This window comes from Anas platyrhynchos, chromosome 1, assembly GCF_047663525.1.
Source record: "Anas platyrhynchos isolate ZD024472 breed Pekin duck chromosome 1, IASCAAS_PekinDuck_T2T, whole genome shotgun sequence".
NCBI lineage: Eukaryota > Metazoa > Chordata > Aves > Anseriformes > Anatidae > Anas > Anas platyrhynchos.
In genome coordinates, this window is record NC_092587.1 from 36,936,279 (window position 1) to 36,955,156 (window position 18,878).

General features: G+C 37.2%; 1 protein-coding gene across 1 annotated transcript in view; it reads left to right on the forward strand.

The window, feature by feature from the left end:
* Positions 1–17,467, forward strand: part of CAND1 (cullin associated and neddylation dissociated 1) — a 28,401-nt gene extending 10,934 nt beyond the window's left edge. Inside the window, exons 3-15 of the mRNA XM_027456109.3 lie at positions 4,813–4,967; positions 6,498–6,621; positions 7,041–7,297; positions 7,378–7,483; positions 7,927–8,072; positions 9,146–9,438; positions 10,134–10,275; positions 10,896–12,389; positions 13,784–13,879; positions 15,137–15,306; positions 15,409–15,573; positions 15,797–15,904; positions 16,914–17,467. Of these exons, the coding sequence (XP_027311910.1) occupies positions 4,813–4,967; positions 6,498–6,621; positions 7,041–7,297; positions 7,378–7,483; positions 7,927–8,072; positions 9,146–9,438; positions 10,134–10,275; positions 10,896–12,389; positions 13,784–13,879; positions 15,137–15,306; positions 15,409–15,573; positions 15,797–15,904; positions 16,914–17,138 (3,481 nt within the window). The 3' untranslated portion in view covers positions 17,139–17,467. The remainder of the gene's footprint in view (positions 1–4,812; positions 4,968–6,497; positions 6,622–7,040; positions 7,298–7,377; positions 7,484–7,926; positions 8,073–9,145; positions 9,439–10,133; positions 10,276–10,895; positions 12,390–13,783; positions 13,880–15,136; positions 15,307–15,408; positions 15,574–15,796; positions 15,905–16,913) is intronic.
* The last annotated feature ends 1,411 nt before the right edge of the window (positions 17,468–18,878 follow it).

The following is an 18,878-nucleotide window of genomic DNA, read 5'->3' on the forward strand; positions in this document are numbered from 1 at the left end:
CATGTTTGCTAGCTATCCTAGAGTGAAAGCTGTAGATCTCGGGCCTTTCAATCCAGCTGGAGTCACTGGCCTGCAGTCTTCGAAGTTTAAGCCTAGTCTTCCCGTCTAGCTCCCTCTAACATCTGTGTCTGGCATCTAGTTGGGACTGTTGGAACATGGTCTTTTTTAAGAGTGGAGAAAATGGGTGACCAGATCAGGTGGACAATGATTTTGAAGGCCCACAGTCATCCTGTGGTGGGAGCTATGTGGTGAAAAAGGGTGGCTTTGGAGTGACAGAGAGGACATAGACAGTAAGAAGTGTGAAAGGTGTAGGGAACTTGGAGTGTGTTTGGAAGCTTTTGTGGCAGGAGTGGACAACTTGATGCTCAGAGACAGGATAGAAGTCTGTTCCAAATTCCTCTGAAACTGTCAAGTTTGTGTTTACCCTGTAGGTGCTTCTAAACTGTTTTATTAGACTGTTCTTTTCTCCCCCCTTGTAAAGTCGAAAGGACAGTAGCTGCATCCAGAAAGAGGAATCAGTAAAATAAACAACTTCAAAATGAATAAATTTATGTTTGACTGTACATTCAGAAGTTAATTCAATAAGGTCCGAGGTGCCAAGTTGCATTTCAGTGAGAAAATCCAAAGCATGTATAGGTTGACAAGTAAAATTAATAGCAGGTAACATTTTGCTGTTGACAGCTCTTCAGAATTGAGGTACGCGTCCTCAGATCTCCACTGCTAAAACAATCCAGAAATTGGTCTCCCCAGCAGTACCAGCAAGGTAATAAAAGAGTGGGGTTGTCTTGCTCTGTCTTGGCAAATACAGTACTGAGCTCCTAAACTAACTTGAGTGCCTGTATGCTGAATGCTGTTGCCTCGAGCCTTTCCTTCTGAATGCGATGGGTCACTGGCGTGTTCCCCTGCAGCTGCCTTCCTGACAGTTTTATTAGCTAGTGGTGAACCCAGGATCCAGCTGTGTTCTTGGAGACTTAGGCTTCAGCTCCAGACCCATTTCCAGTAAAACAAGACAGACTGCTTCGCTTGTCATCTTGTGTGCTTGTCTCAATGCATATACAGCAACTTTTTCCTTTAGATTATGAAGACTCAGGGATGTTTTTTCAGTCTTAAAATACTTGTGGGTTTTTATAATACAGTAATGTGGGAATTAGATGATTTAGGCTTAAAGGAAGCTTTTGCCTGAGTGGCATATCTTGATTTAGATTTTGGACTATCTGCTTTCAGAGTAATAGTCTTTATTGACAGATGAGTATCTTGCCAGATATCTTGGACAGAATTTCTGCTTGCATGTTGATTTTTATTTCTTCTTTTGTACGGTTAACTTAGTGCCAGTGTGTTTTTTTTTTTTTTTTTTAAATATGAAACTTGCTCTTTTAATTCAGAATCACTCTCGGAATCTTAGGAAATAAAGCCAAAGCATTTTTTTCCCTGCTGTAATCACTGAAAGGAAATACTTTGCATCTAGATTGCTTGCTTCCAGTAATCTAGTACAACTCGACTATCATGTATTGCGCTTCTTCATTTACTAGCACTGCATGCTGCTATTTGTAACTCGGGGTTTTGCGCTACCATCACCTGGCAACTCCATTATTACATTGGATAATCACATTTATGAAGTTGGAAGTTCTCATCCCACCTTTTTCCCTAGTGTCTTGGGCTTGTTTTTTTGTTTTGTTTCAGTAAAATGCTTTGAGAGGGTAATTTAGGGAAGAAGAAATTTACCTACCCTTGTTTCAAACTTACTTGTGACCAAGCTGTTCTAAAAGCTTGGTAGCTGCTATTGGTTTCTGATCAGTGAAAACTGAATTATAAATTAATGCATTACAACTTTTTAAATACTATTTTTTTTCTGACCATGGGAAGACAGACTGTCTTTCTCCAGGGTTCTGCCTTGACAGTTGACAAGTATTTAGATTAGACAAATACTTCTAGTTGGAAGTTGTTCTGTTGTTAATTATGTTAATCTGTTTTACAAGCAGATGGTGCAATTATTTGTAAAACTTATGCATACTTCAGATGTTTCAGTAATAATATGGCCCTCAATCATTGCAGCCTCAAAAATCTGATGTACTTGCAGTAACTGGTGGCATGGATTTGAAAACTTAAACTTTGCTTCCTTACACTTAATGTTATTTTGATAACAAGTTTGTTCATCTTTTCTTGTAGGGTTTCAGTTTGGTTTCAGCTCTCCAAAGTTAGTGTTTACTAAGCCTGCAGAGATCATTTTATTCTCTTGTTAGCTTTGCTAGAATAAATCTTAATGAAAAGCAGATGTATGCGGTATTAAAGTTCAGAGCAGGGAAAAAGCTATATGGAGGCATCGTATTTTAACGTAGTCCTAATAGAATTGGTTTGCAATTGGCTTAAAGATGCTCCTTTCCTGCATTTGTTCATACACTTATTTCCATATGCTTCAATTTTATATCTGTGGTTTGTAGAGTGGTTGTCTGTGTACATTGTGTACGGTGTTGAAGGGCAGATTAAAAAAAAATATATATTTGGATCCTCCCTTGTGATCTGCAGAAACATCCCTGGCTTCTGGCTCTGTTGGTTGCAGCAGGAGGCTGCTGCAGCTCTTGAAGCCACTTGATCGCTCTGGCGTCTCAGCAGAAGCCCACACAGACCTGATGAAACCCTTCCACAGGCTTGCTTGGATCATGTACTGCGAGTTGGGTGCTAACTTACACAAAAACGGCATCGCGACAAAGTTTAAGCTTCTAAAAAATGCTTCCGAAATAATAACCTTGTTCAAGTCTTTCCACTTCCTGAAATCATAACCCGGTGAGGTGAGCCCTTCATATCAAAAGTCATCTCACTCATCAAAGTTCACTCTGAGGGTGCATGTAGAATCTCTTGAAAACCTTCTGTGCCTTCTTATTGTAGCTCAGGTTGAATTTGATGGTGATGCAAGCTGAAGCATGTATCATAGGTGGAAAAGCATTGAGATGCTGCTGTGAATCAGGCTGTAGGATTTTCTTGATGGGACATCTGGATCAGCCATAAAACATAACCCGGGGAAGGTCTGTGCTCCAGATTAAGACAGAGTGCTATCCATTATCCCTTTAATTGACCTGGAAGAAGAACTAAATAGTGCTTTTCTCGAGATGCATCTATGTTTCTGTGAATTCTGCTGGTGAGCTACACTTCTAGTTCATGGTTCCCATGTTTTCTGTAGATGGTCCTCACTACTGCTGTCTCCATTTTTGCCTCAAGCCGTTGCTTGTTCTCCTGTGTGGCTTGTATGCAGTTCCTTGGTCTGCAACCCTTGCTTTTGTCAGGGTCAGTCCAAAACTGAAGCCTGCGGAAACTTACTAACTCGAGCTTCCTATTGCATCTCACCTCGTGTTGATGTTACGTTAGGAAGCGTGCTTTGATTGGGTGTAATGTGATAGATTTCCCTGCAGAGGGAGAGCAGCTGGCAAGATCATCGTGCAGAAGCTCGTAGAACAACGGAGCTGTGTCTTTCAGAGATGTTACTGTTTGTGCAAGTTGACTACTGTTTTTTTAATGGAACACACAGCTTAAAATACTCATTCTGCAGAATTTGACATGTTTGTTGTTAATGTAACATGTTTGGGGGAGTGGAATTAAATTAAAAGAATTGGTAAAGTCTTTCAAAACTGATTTGCCATTTCTGAGGTGGTTTGAAGGCAGGTGTTTTAAAAGTTTAGGGAGAAACCAGGTAAGCAAATCTGGAGTGGAGAGGGAAAAAGAGTGAAGTCTTGTTCTTATGGAGCCTTTTCACAGGTGAATGGAGTTATAAAGTAACTTATTTTTACAACGTAGTGTTCCTTGTTTTGCTAATATAACTTTGGTGATTGTGGCCAAGTGCTTACACTACCACTTTTGTGTTAGAGAAGAACTAATTGTATTGTGGTTCTTGATGTTAGTTTTGATTAATTTATGGGATCTGCTGAGTACTGAAATGATGTCTTTTTTCATAACTACTTTTATTGCATAGTGGCTAATAGATGTAATCAGATCATGTATCGTATAGTAATTAAACACAGTGAGAAAATGCATTAACACAGCAAGAACGTGGGAATACTTTTGATACCAGTACAAAGCAAAGAAAAGCAGATGGATGGCAGCATCTAAGGCCACAGAGAGACAGATGAACTAGACTTCACCAGAGACCTGCAGCTTCAGTGTTTTTGAACAAATGGGAACATTTGACTAGAGATATAAAATTGTCCTGATTCTCAAACAGAATAACTAAACCCCCCAAGTTTGGTGATGTTTTTTATCGTTCCTCCAAGTGCAGTGTGTAAAGGGGTGCTTGGAGTCTGTAAATGAAGACCAAGTCATTGATTTTTATTTCACTGTTTGCATTCAGTTAAGGCACTCTGAGACAGAATGGGTCTGTCAGACTGAACCCAGGTGTTGTCTAGAATAAAGATGCAGTAATTGAGAAGTTTGCTTACTTGTCCAAACTGTGTGGACGGACACTGATGGTCAAACGCATGAACTGGTGTCTCTGGCTAGGTAACTTAGTTATAAATCTGGGCATTGTGTATGATGAAGTTAAGAGGGACTCAGACTTTGAGACTGTGAAGCAGAAGAGTTACGCAGAAACTGTTTCCATCAATGGATTAAAAAACCAGATGAACTAAACCAGTAGTTTGTTACTAGATCTAAGGTGAGTTTCTCAGCCTAACCAGTTGAAGGTTTTTGGATTTAAAAATTCTGCTTTGTATTGCTACCAAAACCAATCTAAAAGTTTGTGACTTCAAATAAAATAGTGAAATAAAATGAAGGATTGAGGGTTTTATTTAAGGTTACAAGCCTAATACCTTTCTTTTGTTTATACAGCCTTGGCCCTTTGGTGAGTAAAGTAAAGGAGTATCAAGTGGAGACCATTGTAGATACACTCTGTACAAACATGCTTTCAGATAAAGAACAGTTACGTGACATTTCAAGCATTGGCCTTAAAACTGTGATTGGAGAACTCCCCCCAGCTTCCAGCGGTAAGGAGCTTGCTATTCAAGATATTCTTCAGTTTTCTTCCGTGACTGTACTCACAGATTTTGCTGGTTTAAAAAACTTTTTTTTTTTTTTTTTGAACTGAAGAATTGTATGGATGGGGAAAATTAACTTGCAGTATTCAATCATTGGTATAACAAATCAAGTGTAAAAGCTCCTATCTTAATAATTGTGTGGTGGAATGTTTCTAGGCTCTAGTCACAGCTAAGTCTCATCTTGCTTTTTGGTTGATAGTATACTTTTAAATTGATTGTAACTCATTTTTCTTCAGTGATCTGATTTCTTGTCTCAGTTTAGGTAAGTGTTTTGGAATGTACCCAATGTTTCTAACAATTGCCTGCTAAATTAATGCAGTGCTTACCTGCAGTTTTAAATGAGTGCAGTCTTTACTCCAAAGCTGATGTTAATGATGAATAGCTCATCATCGTGGTGTTACATTTTTATTCAAGTGGTTTTCTAATATTGTAGGTTACCGTATGAATGAGAATAGAAAAGTGATTAGAAAGGTTTTGGACACGCAGTTTTTAGAGGCTGAGGTTTCTTAAATTAAAAAAAAAAAAAAAAAAAAAAACAACACCAAACCCTCTGATTTTGACATCCTCTATTGGAAGTCCACAAGGAAATTATGAATTTATCGGGTAATGGTGAGATGCAAAAACTTATAAATAAATAAGTCACTTGAAGCTTTTATTATTCTTTTATATGCCCACACAAAACAAAAGCAGATTTTCAGCTGCGTGTAAGGCTCAAAGACAGCAAAATCTTTCAGTATTAAAAAAAACAAACTATATTTAATACAGGTTGGAATGATATTAATTACACATTTAGATTGCAAAAATAGGGTTAAAAAAAAAACAACAACAGAAAACTTAATGCAAATGAAGATGAGTGCTAGCCATTGGGAAACATGAACTGCTTCACAACATTACACTAAACAATGCTGGGAGTTGTGTGTATGGTGGAGGGAACCTACGAAGATACAGTGAAGAAATTTTAACTTGAATTTTAAAATACATTGGGTATATATTTTGTCCTTTTTTTCAGATGTTGCAGCAGTATTTCAAATAGATTTAAGTAGCTTCTTATGCAAAATCATTCTACAATCCTGTTTCATTTTACAGCTGTTCTTTAGAAGTAGCTTTATCTACTTCTGTGCTTCCCCTTACCTTTTAGTTACTCCTTTATTTCTACCTATATTCCTTTTACTTATTGCTCTAGACTTGTCTTGGTCTTCACTTTCCTTTGCTTGCCCTGCCAAAAGCAGTGTCCTTTCTGTTGTGCTCACCTTCTGAATCTAAAGCTATCCTACTCAGTATGTTTCTGTGTAGTCTTCCAGTTCTAATGCAGAGCATAATACTTTACATTAGCAAAGCAACTGGCTGTTCAAGCTTGTTTTGTTGGGTGTGAAAGCTTCTTCATATTATGTTCAGCTTCTCATAGTGACAAAGGGTATCTGGTGTTTAAAACCTGTATTTTCTCATTACGAAAACGCTGAGGTTTTGTTGTACTTTCAGGTTCTGCATTAGCGGCTAATGTTTGCAAAAAGATCACAGGGCGTCTCACTAGTGCTATAGCCAAGCAGGAAGACGTGTCTGTTCAACTGGAGGCGCTGGATATCATGGCTGATATGCTGAGCAGGTAAACGTCCCTCTTCCGAAATGCTGGTGAATGCTGATAAAATACTTCTTGAACTTTTTAATCTTTCAAATATTAAATATAAATTATTTTAAGTTAAGTAAAAAAAATATGGCAAGATATTAAGTACAGATGAAGCCTCATTTTCAAAAAAAAAAAAGTGAATGTATTGAAGATAAGTTGGTTGATAAACTGATTATGGCTTCATCTTCTGAGAACTGTAGCTTTAAGCTAATTTTCAATGCTTGTTGCTTTGAAGGTATATTTTAAACTCCTTTGTTGTGTTTAAGCCTTTGGAATGTTTAAAAACTTAATTGTAATCTCTGTGATGTTTTGAAAATATTTAAAATAATTCTGGTAGAGTATATGAACAAAGTTACCTAGATTCAATTGGTTTGAGTTTGTGTTTTGTCTGTTTTAAGGCAAGGAGGACTGCTTGTTAACTTCCATCCTTCAATTCTGACCTGTCTGCTCCCCCAGCTGACTAGCCCCAGACTTGCTGTGAGGAAAAGAACCATCATTGCTCTTGGTCACCTGGTTATGAGTTGTGGCAATATGGTTTTTGTTGACCTCATTGAACATCTGTTGACAGAGCTGTCTAAAAATGATTCCATGTCAACAACTAGGACCTATATACAGTGTATTGCTGCTATCAGTAGGCAAGCAGGTCATAGAATAGGTAAGAAAATTACATAAATTATCTGTAACTAAAAAGTTCTTTAGATGAGAATAATGACTTTGCTAATATTCTTTTATCAGGTGAATATCTTGAGAAAATAATTCCTTTGGTTGTAAAGTTTTGTAATGTAGATGACGATGAACTACGAGAGTATTGCATTCAAGCCTTCGAATCCTTTGTTAGGAGGTAAGTAATTCTCAGGTACCTGTGTGATGTACCTATGTGTTGTGTACTTCTTGTTTGTAAGTGTCAACTGGTAGTCTCCTTGGTACAATATATTTTTGCAAGCTTTGAGCTGGAACTGTTCCTATAACTGTCTTAAATGTTAAGCAGTATGCTTAACACATATGTCTGCACTTCATAAACTGTCTACTGTGCCAGGCTGTCCACTGCTAATGAGGGATAAAAACAAAATCTTGATATCCAAAAGCATGTCTTGGTCTTGTGCAATCTTCCAGTGTAGTAGTTTGGGTCCTTTCTGAAGTACAGATTCAGATGGATGCATTTGATGACACTTGCCTTGGCTATAACATCTTCAGAGTATAAGATGTTATAATTTCATCTTCTAGGTAGAAATGTTTAAATTCTTGTAGGTAATTTCACTTTACTTTTATTTTTGTACTATGCAGATGTCCTAAAGAAGTTTATCCTCATGTATCTACTATTATAAACATTTGTCTTAAATACCTTACCTATGATCCAAATTACAATTATGATGATGAAGACGAAGATGAAAATGCTATGGATGCTGATGGTGGTGATGATGATGATCAAGGTATGTTTGGTTTTTAGTCAGGGGGAGAGAAAGAGCCTCTGAACTTGCAGTGGTCTGAGAAAATGGTTGGTATTGCTAATAACTACAAGTATTTGAATGGCTTGTATACTTCTGAATTCATTTTTTAAGATGTGTTTAAAAACAGCACATGAACTCATTTAAAATAAATATACAATAAAAGTACTGGATGTTACTGCTGGAGATAAATACTTCCAGTGGTGAATGTAAAGTACAAGAGAAATACTTTAAAATACTTTGAAAGATGGAAAAATGAGATGGTAAAAGCTAGCAGCGTCTAAAATGGATGATTGAACTGAAGTAAGAAATGTGTTGGTTAATGAATTGAAAATACATATTTGTCATGGGAAAGACTTCTTAATACTTCCAATATATAAAATATCATTATTTAATGCATACAATCTAATACATTGAAAATTGAAAGATACTCAGTGATTTTCTGTTAGGATAAATGATTTTGACTGAAAAATAGAAGGTATTTATTGTTAATATTGTGGCTAAATTCTTTGCCGTATGTAAGGCTTATGAAAACTTGGATACAAATAATCTGAACCCAGAGCATAACATTATTATTACTTTAAGATTGAATGAGCTGCGTAGTTGTTGCCTTAGTCAATTTGTATTGCTTATTGTATGTTTTCTGTGGTCATTTTGGGTATGATTTGGTTTGATGTATTCCTAGAAAGAACCAAATAGAATAATTTGTTGAATCTTGATCAGTTAGTAGCTGTTGCATTGTTGATTATGTCATGGAAAAAGAAGAACATGCTTTAAATCAGTAGTCAGGCTGTAAATTGATGGGAACCACCTTGTCCAGTTTCCAGCTTAAATAAATACATGTGTAAGACTAGTGTGAGAAAATGGTAGAGAAAATAATCAGTCTTAAGATTTAGGCAGTTCAGAAGCCTTTTATGTATGGTTTGTAACGTACTTTTCCACCTGTTACTTTGGAGTGCCTCACACAAAGAACCAAAGAGTGTTTTTATTAATTGTTTAAAATAAAACTTGATGCTGTGATTGTCTAGATTTGAACACATGCATTTTTTTTTCCTAAGGGAGCGATGATGAATATAGTGATGATGATGACATGAGCTGGAAAGTGAGGCGTGCAGCTGCTAAATGTCTGGATGCTGTTGTTAGCACACGACACGAAATGCTTCCAGAATTCTACAAAACTGTATCTCCTGCTTTAATAGCCAGATTCAAAGAGCGTGAAGAGAATGTTAAAGCAGATGTCTTTCATGCATATCTTTCTCTTTTAAAACAAACTCGACCTGTGCAAAGTTGGCTTTGTGATCCTGATGCAATGGAGCAGGGAGAAACACCTTTGACAATGCTTCAGAGTCAGGTTGGTCATCAAATTTTTGTTATCTTGTTGAAGACACATTGAAGTTGTCCTGTTCATATGAATAGCTCCTGAAATATGCTGTGCCATACTTTTGTCATTTGTAGATTACAGATTATTACTGTAGTACTAACAGAGAGAGTAAGCCCGGGAACTGGCCTAGAACAGTACAGCAGTCTTGGAAACAAAAATTACTTGCTCATGCAAATGTGTTTAGCTGACTTGTTCTTTACTCTCACCTGTAAAAGTTGTATGACCTATGTAGTTCTGCCACCTTACCAAAGCAAAGTAGTTCTTTTGTGCACTCTAGAACGTAGGCAAAAAGTCTACCGATAAAGATAAAATTTGATTTGCTACAACGTTTTATTTGCAGAATAAAAAGGGTGATGTTGTCAAATGGCATTTTCCTTTTTTTAAGTTAATTATTTGACTAAATTTTCAGTTGTTGCTCTATATAGTTTTATTAGTGCAAACCTAGTTTTCATGTGTTTCATCTCACCTTTTGAAGTTAAATTGCTGTTTTTATGGTTACCAATTCTTTTAGAATCTTCATTTCCTACTGTTTATATAACAACTCCGATTCTGTGGAGAAATCAGAAATAGAGAAAAATGTGTCCTAGCCTTCTATATCCCCCAGTGATCAAAGGTGAAAGAAATGTCAGCTACTGAATCAATTAACAGATGTGTGATGGTTACAGGTTCCCAACATTGTTAAAGCCTTGCACAAACAAATGAAGGAGAAAAGTGTGAAGACCCGTCAGTGTTGCTTCAACATGCTGACTGAGCTAGTAAATGTATTACCTGGAGCCCTAACACAACATGTTCCTGTACTTGTACCAGGTATGAAAAACATACTATTAACCTAAAGATTTACTGGCAACTTGGTTATGAAGTTTCTAAATAGAAAAATCTTCACCGTGCTTTTTACAAAAGCTTTGAAGCGTTGCTTCTATTTGAAGAAATTGGCAACACAATCAGCTACTGTGTGAAACCATATAAATATTTTAGTGACACATATCCATTAATCTTGAAAACAAGCGTTGGCTGTAAGTTTGACATTTTTCTTCTATATTTTGATGAAAAGTTGATTTGCCTCTTGTTGCAAGATCAAACGCTGCCCTCTTACATCAAAAATATTGCCCATATTTTAAGCTTTTGGAGCCTAAAATGCTGACTTTTGAAGTAAAAAGGAAAAGTAGATTTGGAAAAGTTAAGGGTACGGGTTACCTTTATAATTAAGAAAAGACATCACAAACCATCAAATGGCCCAGGTCCTCTGTGCAGAGAAAGTCTGAAAAGTAATTGTTTAAATAAAGTGGTGAAAGGGGCTTAGAAGCATTCAAGAAATGTTTTCCTGCACCCAACCTGACACAGTTACAGCTATCTTTGTTCAGAAATTTTGAAGTGTTCTATCAGAATATAAATACCCTAACCTAAAAGTACATTTTTCTTTCTTCCAGGAATAATTTTTTCACTGAATGACAAATCAAGTTCTTCTAATCTGAAGATAGATGCTCTGTCCTGTTTGTATGTGATCCTCTGCAATCATTCTCCCCAAGTCTTTCATCCTCATGTTCAAGCACTGGTACCTCCAGTTGTAGCTTGTGTTGGAGACCCGTTTTACAAGATAACATCAGAGGCACTTCTGGTTACCCAACAGCTTGTGAAGGTCATTCGTCCTTTAGACCAGCCTTCTTCCTTTGATGCTACTCCTTACATCAAAGATCTCTTTACTTGTACAATCAAGAGATTAAAGGCTGCTGACATTGATCAGGAAGTGAAAGAAAGGGCAATATCTTGCATGGGTCAAATCATTTGTAGCCTTGGTGACAGCTTGGGTACAGACCTGCCTAGTACACTTCAGATCTTCCTAGAGAGACTGAAGAATGAGATCACTCGGTTAACTACCGTGAAGGCCATGACACTGATTGCTGGTTCTCCTTTGAAGATAGATTTGAGACCAATCCTTGGGGAAGGAGTTCCTATTCTTGCTTCTTTTTTGAGAAAGAACCAACGAGCTTTGAAACTGGGTACTCTTTCTGCTCTAGATATCTTAATTAAGAATTACAGTGACAGCTTGACAGCTGCCATGATTGATGCTGTCCTGGACGAGCTTCCACCTCTTATTAGTGAAAGTGATATGCATGTGTCGCAGATGGCCATCAGTTTTCTGACAACACTGGCTAAAGTATATCCTTCCTCCTTGTCAAAGATTAGTGGGTCCATTCTCAACGAACTTATTGGGCTGGTGAGGTCACCTCTACTCCAGGGTGGAGCACTTAGTGCCATGCTAGAATTTTTCCAAGCTTTAGTTGTGACTGGTACAAATAATTTAGGCTATATGGATTTACTGCGCATGTTAACAGGTCCAGTGTACTCTCAGAGCACAGCACTTACTCACAAGCAGTCTTACTATTCCATTGCCAAATGTGTGGCTGCCCTTACTCGAGCCTGCCCTAAGGAAGGACCAGCTGTTGTAGGTCAGTTCATTCAAGATGTCAAGAACTCAAGGTCCACGGATTCCATTCGGCTTCTGGCTTTGCTTTCTCTTGGGGAAGTTGGGCATCACATTGACTTAAGTGGACAAATTGAGCTGAAGTCTGTAATATTAGAAGCATTCTCTTCTCCTAGCGAAGAAGTCAAATCAGCAGCATCTTACGCATTAGGCAGTATTAGTGTTGGCAATCTTCCTGAGTATCTGCCATTTGTCTTACAAGAAATAACCAGCCAACCTAAGAGGCAATACCTTCTTCTTCATTCCTTGAAAGAAATAATTAGCTCTGCATCAGTGGTTGGTCTCAAGCCATATGTTGAGAACATCTGGGCCTTACTTCTGAAACACTGCGAATGTGCAGAAGAGGGTACAAGGAATGTTGTTGCTGAATGCTTGGGCAAGCTTACTTTAATAGACCCAGAGACTCTGCTTCCACGACTCAAGGGATACTTGGCATCAGGTGAGTATTTATTTTATTTTATTTTATTTTATATTTTCCAAACAACAAAAAAGAACAACTTCATGACAATTTACTTCTTTGTTGTTCTGCTAAAATTTATTTATAATATCACCTATGCATAAGTGCTGCCGTACCAGAAAGGGCCCAGATGCAAATGAAAGGCACAACTTTAGGTCCTGGGAACAAACACAGAGCCTGGCCTTTGCTTTGCTTTCAGGAGTGCAGGCAACCCTTCAGTGAGCCTGAACCAAATACAGCAGAGCAAAGGGCACAGCAACCCAAGGAGAGCAGCATTTTACATATGCACAATAACACTACTACTACCACTACTACTACTACTACAGGTGAAGCATTCCTAGAACAGTGAGAGGAAGAAGGAGCAGTGCAAGTAGAGGCCTCCTATTACAGTGGGCAAGGCCTTGGAACTCTGGGAGCCCCTTTTCTGTTGTACTGTCTGCAGGGATCTACAGCAGCAAGCCTTGCATTTAGTTTCCAGGCACTGGTGAGTGTGCCTGGTTCTGCAGATTTCCTCACAGGCACCTTAGTTTCTTGCAATAGGCATCTCCCTCCTACCACAAGCTCCCCCTGCATCTGTGCGGTGTCAAGAGTTGGACTTGATGATCCTTAAGGGTCCCTTCCAACTCAGGATATTCTATGATTCTATGAACTCATGTATATGCTGTAGCAAATGGCCTTATTCTATCCATTAATAAATTTTGTTTTTGCAACTGATCTGCTTAAGTTCTGTGATACTCTTCTTTTACTCTCCCTCCCTGCTTCCGCACCAGGAACAACATGGAGCTTAGATCCATTTTGCTCTAGGATGCTAGTCATACATAACAGGAATTACTTTATAATCTTTCTTTTGGTATGAGTATGGTATTTTATTTAATTATGTTACATTCAACAAAGCTATAAAGTTAAGTGGAAGAGCATGGGCAACAAAGGGACAGCAGTGCTTGATAGACTAATTATAATGCATTGACATTTTTAAGTAAACTACAATATTCCTAATTTTGGACGAGAATTCTAAAATTTCTAAGTATTAAGAGGAATCATTGCGTATAATTCATGAATCAGTTTCACATCAAGAACTGTAATGATGTAAAGTAGAAGTGCATGAAGAAAGCACAAAGGAAAGTTGTTTGCAGGCTTGTGTGAGATGAATTAAAAAAGTCTCCTAATATGCTCATTACTTGAGTTTTCTGTGACTGAAGATGTTTATTACAAATATTATGTTGTTGCCCCCTGTTTAAAATGCAACACCAGTGCATCTGTGAAAGTAACATGGCACTGCAAGTAATAAGTAACATATATTTTTCAGCTTTCTTAGTATTAAAAGCTTTAGTTGTGCTGTTTTATTGTTACATACTCATTATTTTATTTCATATTAGGATCCTCATATGCACGAAGTTCAGTGGTTACTGCTGTTAAGTTCACTATTTCTGATCATCCACAACCCATAGACCCACTCTTGAAGAACTGCATAGGTAAGTTCTTTGCTTTTAGTGACAGCCTCTAAGTTTTCCAGTGATAAAATTGCATTTAAAATGTGTTTGTTGTGCTTTCAGAAAAAAACATTGTGTAGGTACCAGAAATAGCTGCTAATGTTAGCTGTTGCAACAGTTATCAGGTGCTTCCTTAATAGGCAGATGTTTGTATTAATTCTAGTGTGTTTGAATTCTGAGTAGCAAAAGATGTGTGATAAAAGTGGTATGTATTGAAGCTGCGATGGGCAAAGAATACAAAGAGCTAGGGTATTTAGGATGGTGCCTAACAGCTGATTTCTTTTTCCATGCTCTTGCTGAATTATAGCAGTTTGTTGTAGTAAGGTACTGTCTTTAACCAGAAGGGTAGTTGTGGAAGTGTTTGACATTGTCACTTAACATATGTATATATGTGAATGCTGGGTGACTTGTAAATGTAGATCCTTGTGATTCTGTAATGCTGTGTGGTCTGAAAGTTATTGGGAGCATGTATAGTTATTACAGGGATTGGGTAACGAGAGCTTTGATTATGAGGGAGCTTTGCAATGCTCATTTGTATGATAGTCTTGTAGATTTGTTTAATATGCTATGGTGAATGTTAGTTTTATAGTGGATATGATTACACTGTAAAATCTGTACAAAGCTGTGTATACTACTGATTATAATGGGGAGGGGAAGATTCATCTCTAAAAACAGTTTGGTAGAGAGCAACTTTTTTATTTATGGTGAAGGGGTTGTCAGCTGTTGTATGTTACTTCCATCACTAACCTTAAATAGTTTTTAATAGTATATAAAGTTGGTTGATTATGCTTGTGGGTTTCTCCTCCTGCTGTTCCTCTTCCACTGAAGCTGCCATGCCCCTTTGGTTTCTGGAAGTATTTACTAAGTACTGAATACTCATACAGTCAAAAACTATTCGGATGTAGTACTGCAAAAATCTTGTTTATTTTTGTTTAAAAATAATTTTCAGTTTTCTTACCCCCCTTTTTTTATTGTGGTTATGGAGTTTACTTGTTTACGCCCTGCTGTTTTCCTCCTTTTTAAATTTTCAGTTCTTTTAAACATCGGGGATGAAAATGATATATTCTTGCAGGCATTTATTTTACCAGGGCAGTGCTATAGAACTCCAAAATGTCCAGTCTGAAAATGCACTGAGGGTGGGGTGGGCTGAGAGACGTGTTGTTACATTTATATGTACTGAGTAGGCTTGTCTTCTGGTAGCTTAGGAATGTGTTGATCTGTTTCTGTACACAATTGCAGGTGATTTTCTGAAAACGTTGGAAGACCCAGATCTCAATGTCAGGAGAGTAGCCCTAGTGACGTTTAACTCAGCTGCACACAATAAACCATCATTAATAAGGGACCTCTTAGATACTGTGCTTCCTCATCTGTACAATGAAACGAAAGTCAGAAAGGAACTGATCAGAGAGGTATGTTAACTAAAAAAAAAAAAAAAAAAGGGCTAGATTGACATAAGTAGACTTAGTTATTCTAAGTACATTACTTAACTTTAATTTTGAATTTGCCAACAGGTGGAAATGGGACCATTTAAGCATACAGTTGATGATGGGTTGGACATAAGGAAAGCTGCTTTTGAGTGCATGTATACTCTTTTGGATAGCTGTTTGGATAGACTAGATATATTTGAATTCCTGAACCATGTTGAAGATGGCTTGAAGGACCACTATGATATTAAGGTTAGCTGTCTTTTTTTTTTGTGTGTGTACGCACAGTGACTCAGTAAAAATATTTTAAATAGTGTATAGACTGAAATGGTAAAAATACTACTTGATATGTTTAAAGAAGTTTTAAATAGCTAAATATTTAAAGTGTTGCTGTTAAAGGTTACACAGCATTCTAGGAATTTCTCTTCACATGCTGAGCATAACTGATTTTGGGATTGTTTTTCTCTCAAACTAGATGCTAACCTTCTTAATGTTGGTGAGACTGTCTACCCTTTGTCCAAGTGCAGTACTGCAGAGATTGGATAGGCTTGTTGAACCTTTGCGTGCTACATGTACAACTAAGGTATTGTTTTAAATGTTAACTTTTGCTTGTTAATTACTTAGTATTATCTTACAGGAGTATAAACAAATTTGTGTATGAAGAACAATTCTGAGAATCTAGGTGTATTGCTGCAGCATTTCCTGAATTGCAGTTCATAATTTGCAATAGTTAAAATAATACAAATAATATGAGCCCTTATGTGTTACCTTTCCTTAAATTACAAATTGAAGAGTAAACTCATTAAGCTTCTTTTTAAAATCCTCTACTTCTTTGACATTCCTTTTATGCCTTAAAAATCTAGCTGCCACATGGATAACTTGTCTCATTTCATTATAAAACTGTGAAAGTATTGAGGATACCGAGGGTTTTTCTGACTTCTGATGGTTGTTATTGCAGTCAAAAATCATATGCTGAAGGATGGAGGCTGTGTAAAGGGGTGCTGTTTTTTTCTCCTTTTGTCATTTATGTTACGAGACTCTTGGTTCTTGGCACAGTTGGTCTCCTCCTATACCTACTGTTGTCTTGATCCAGCTACAAACTCTGATAGTGATTTAATGCTTAATTTACTTCAATACTGTAATCTGTTATTTTTTGAGTCAAGAAAATTGACTGCTTTTAACAATAGTTTGTTTTTATCACTGAAATCAAACAAGACTAATCAATTTTTTAATAAAGGTTAACTCTTTTAAAAAATTTCTAATCTCTGAAGGCTGGAAATGTTAATACCATTTCAATGTTGTTTACTGACCTTAGCTAGAGGTTGGCTGCTAGAATTGTTTTAATTTGATAATTGTCTTGGTAACTCACAGCTTTTTTTTCTGCTTACTTTCAGTGTTCAAGTTTCAGTCTGTTTTTAAACTGCTGGTAAAAAGTCTGCTAAAAAGTACACATTTTAAGACCTTTAAAACTATTGTGAAAGTTGTCCAAAGCTATGGAAGGAAGTAGATCTTCATAAGCTGTCTGTGTTAAGGTGGGTGTAGAGGGAAAGTTGAGCTAAATCTTCAAACAGCTTCTTTTTTTTTTTCTGTAGGTCAAGGCAAATTCAGTGAAACAGGAGTTTGAAAAGCAAGATGAACTCAAACGATCAGCTATGAGGGCAGTAGCAGCGCTTCTAACCATTCCAGAAGCAGAGAAGAGTCCATTAATGAGTGAATTTCAGTCACAGATAAGCTCTAACCCTGAGCTGGCAGCCATCTTTGAAAGTATCCAAAAAGATTCATCATCCACTAACTTGGAATCAATGGACACTAGTTAGATGTTTGCCCAAATTGGGGACCATTATGTTGAACCATAAGATGCACTGAATTGACAGGTTATGAGTAAGAAACAGAAAAAGTATCTAATCTACACATTGTTCCACTTTATTTACCTTTATGGAGACAGTTGGCTTTTCCCATTGTTGCTTTTCTAGCATTTATTCCAGAAATGTATTTCCATAATCCAGAGTTTGTTAACCACTCTTGTTTTAGTGGATTTGGCCACATTTGGGAATTAAAAGTTGACGCATGGTGTATGGAAATAGGTTCCAACATCCATTTGCCCTGTAACATTTAGGATTAAAATGTTAAAATTTTGTGACCATGATTTTTTTTTCTTTTATTCACTCTTTCTACTTGTAAACAACAACAAAAAAGGTGTGTGTGGGGGAAGGTGGGAATCAAGCATCCAGGTGCACCATGTTTTTGTATAACTTTTTATTCGTTTTTTCATTTTGTTTCATCTTCATAAATTGGTTTGGCTGGCAGATAAATTCTGTGTAAGATTTATTATATTAAAGAGAGGGCTTGGGCACAGTTCAAAAAAAAAAAAGCAGACATAAATGTCATTTTTAAAGGTGTGGGGATTAAAAAACAAATATCCTTGTGCACACTAATTTTGCATGAGCAAATTTACAAATATATATATTGTCTGTAAAACAGCATGTGCAGTTTATTCGTAATACAAGTTAAAATAAGTGCTACTGTATCAGTGCAGTTTTCAGGTATCTTAACATACAAAACATTCATACAGGAAGGGAGGAATGAAGGTTAGTTGTTTTAACCTGGGTTTTTGAACTGCCAATAGCATGACCCTGCAGATTATACTCGCAGCAAATATGACAGCTTCTGCAGTTTTCATGGTTTTTCAAACTCAAAGGCTGGATCCCCTGGAACTGAGGTGGACAAACCAGAAGATCGGAGGGAAATAGGATGAGCTGGAGGTAAAATGAGCAGAGAAGAACAATAGCTGCTCAATGGCTCCTGAACTCTGGATTCAACTCGGCCTTTGTTATAAAAGTGTGAAAGGAGGTTTCTTCAGTGCCTTCTACATCCTGTTCTGTGTGCGACAGTTTTTGTTAAGGCACTAATGTATGGCGTTACCCTGGCAAGTATTGCCAGAGCATCATTCTGTGCCTATCCAAAGGTATTCTGGCACGTGGAAGCAGCAGTAGATCACAGTGCTGCAACTGTCGTTGGTATTCTAGTAAGACAGGGAACAGGGAATAGTCATAAGATGAGAGAGATAGAGAGAAATGTTAGAAAACAAGCTAAAAGGGAAAAAATCTGCTGTGAATATGCTGAGGTATTTTGAAAGGGGACCAGAATGCAATAGCTAGCAGTACCTCCATAAACTGGATTTTAGAATTTAATACCAAAACATGAGGAAACACTGCCTTGAAATTGTTATTATTTGATTAATGCAGTTGGCTAGTTGTCTCTCTTAAATCTGAACTTGGTTTTCCTCTGGTTAGCTGACATTTTTGGAAACCTGCCTGTTACATGGCTATGTGGCAGAAGCTGCTACTGAACTAAACACACATACATTTTTATGTCTTCAGAGAGTTTCCTGTGAGCATTGGGGTTCGGGGGCAAATTTTTCACACACTTAAAGATTGGGGAACGCAGGGGAGATATTGGTGCATTTTACTTTAATTAAAGGACATGAAAGAAGAAATCTATGAACTCATTCAGTAGTGACAATTTTAATGCTGTAGAAATTTTGAAATTGTAGCTTT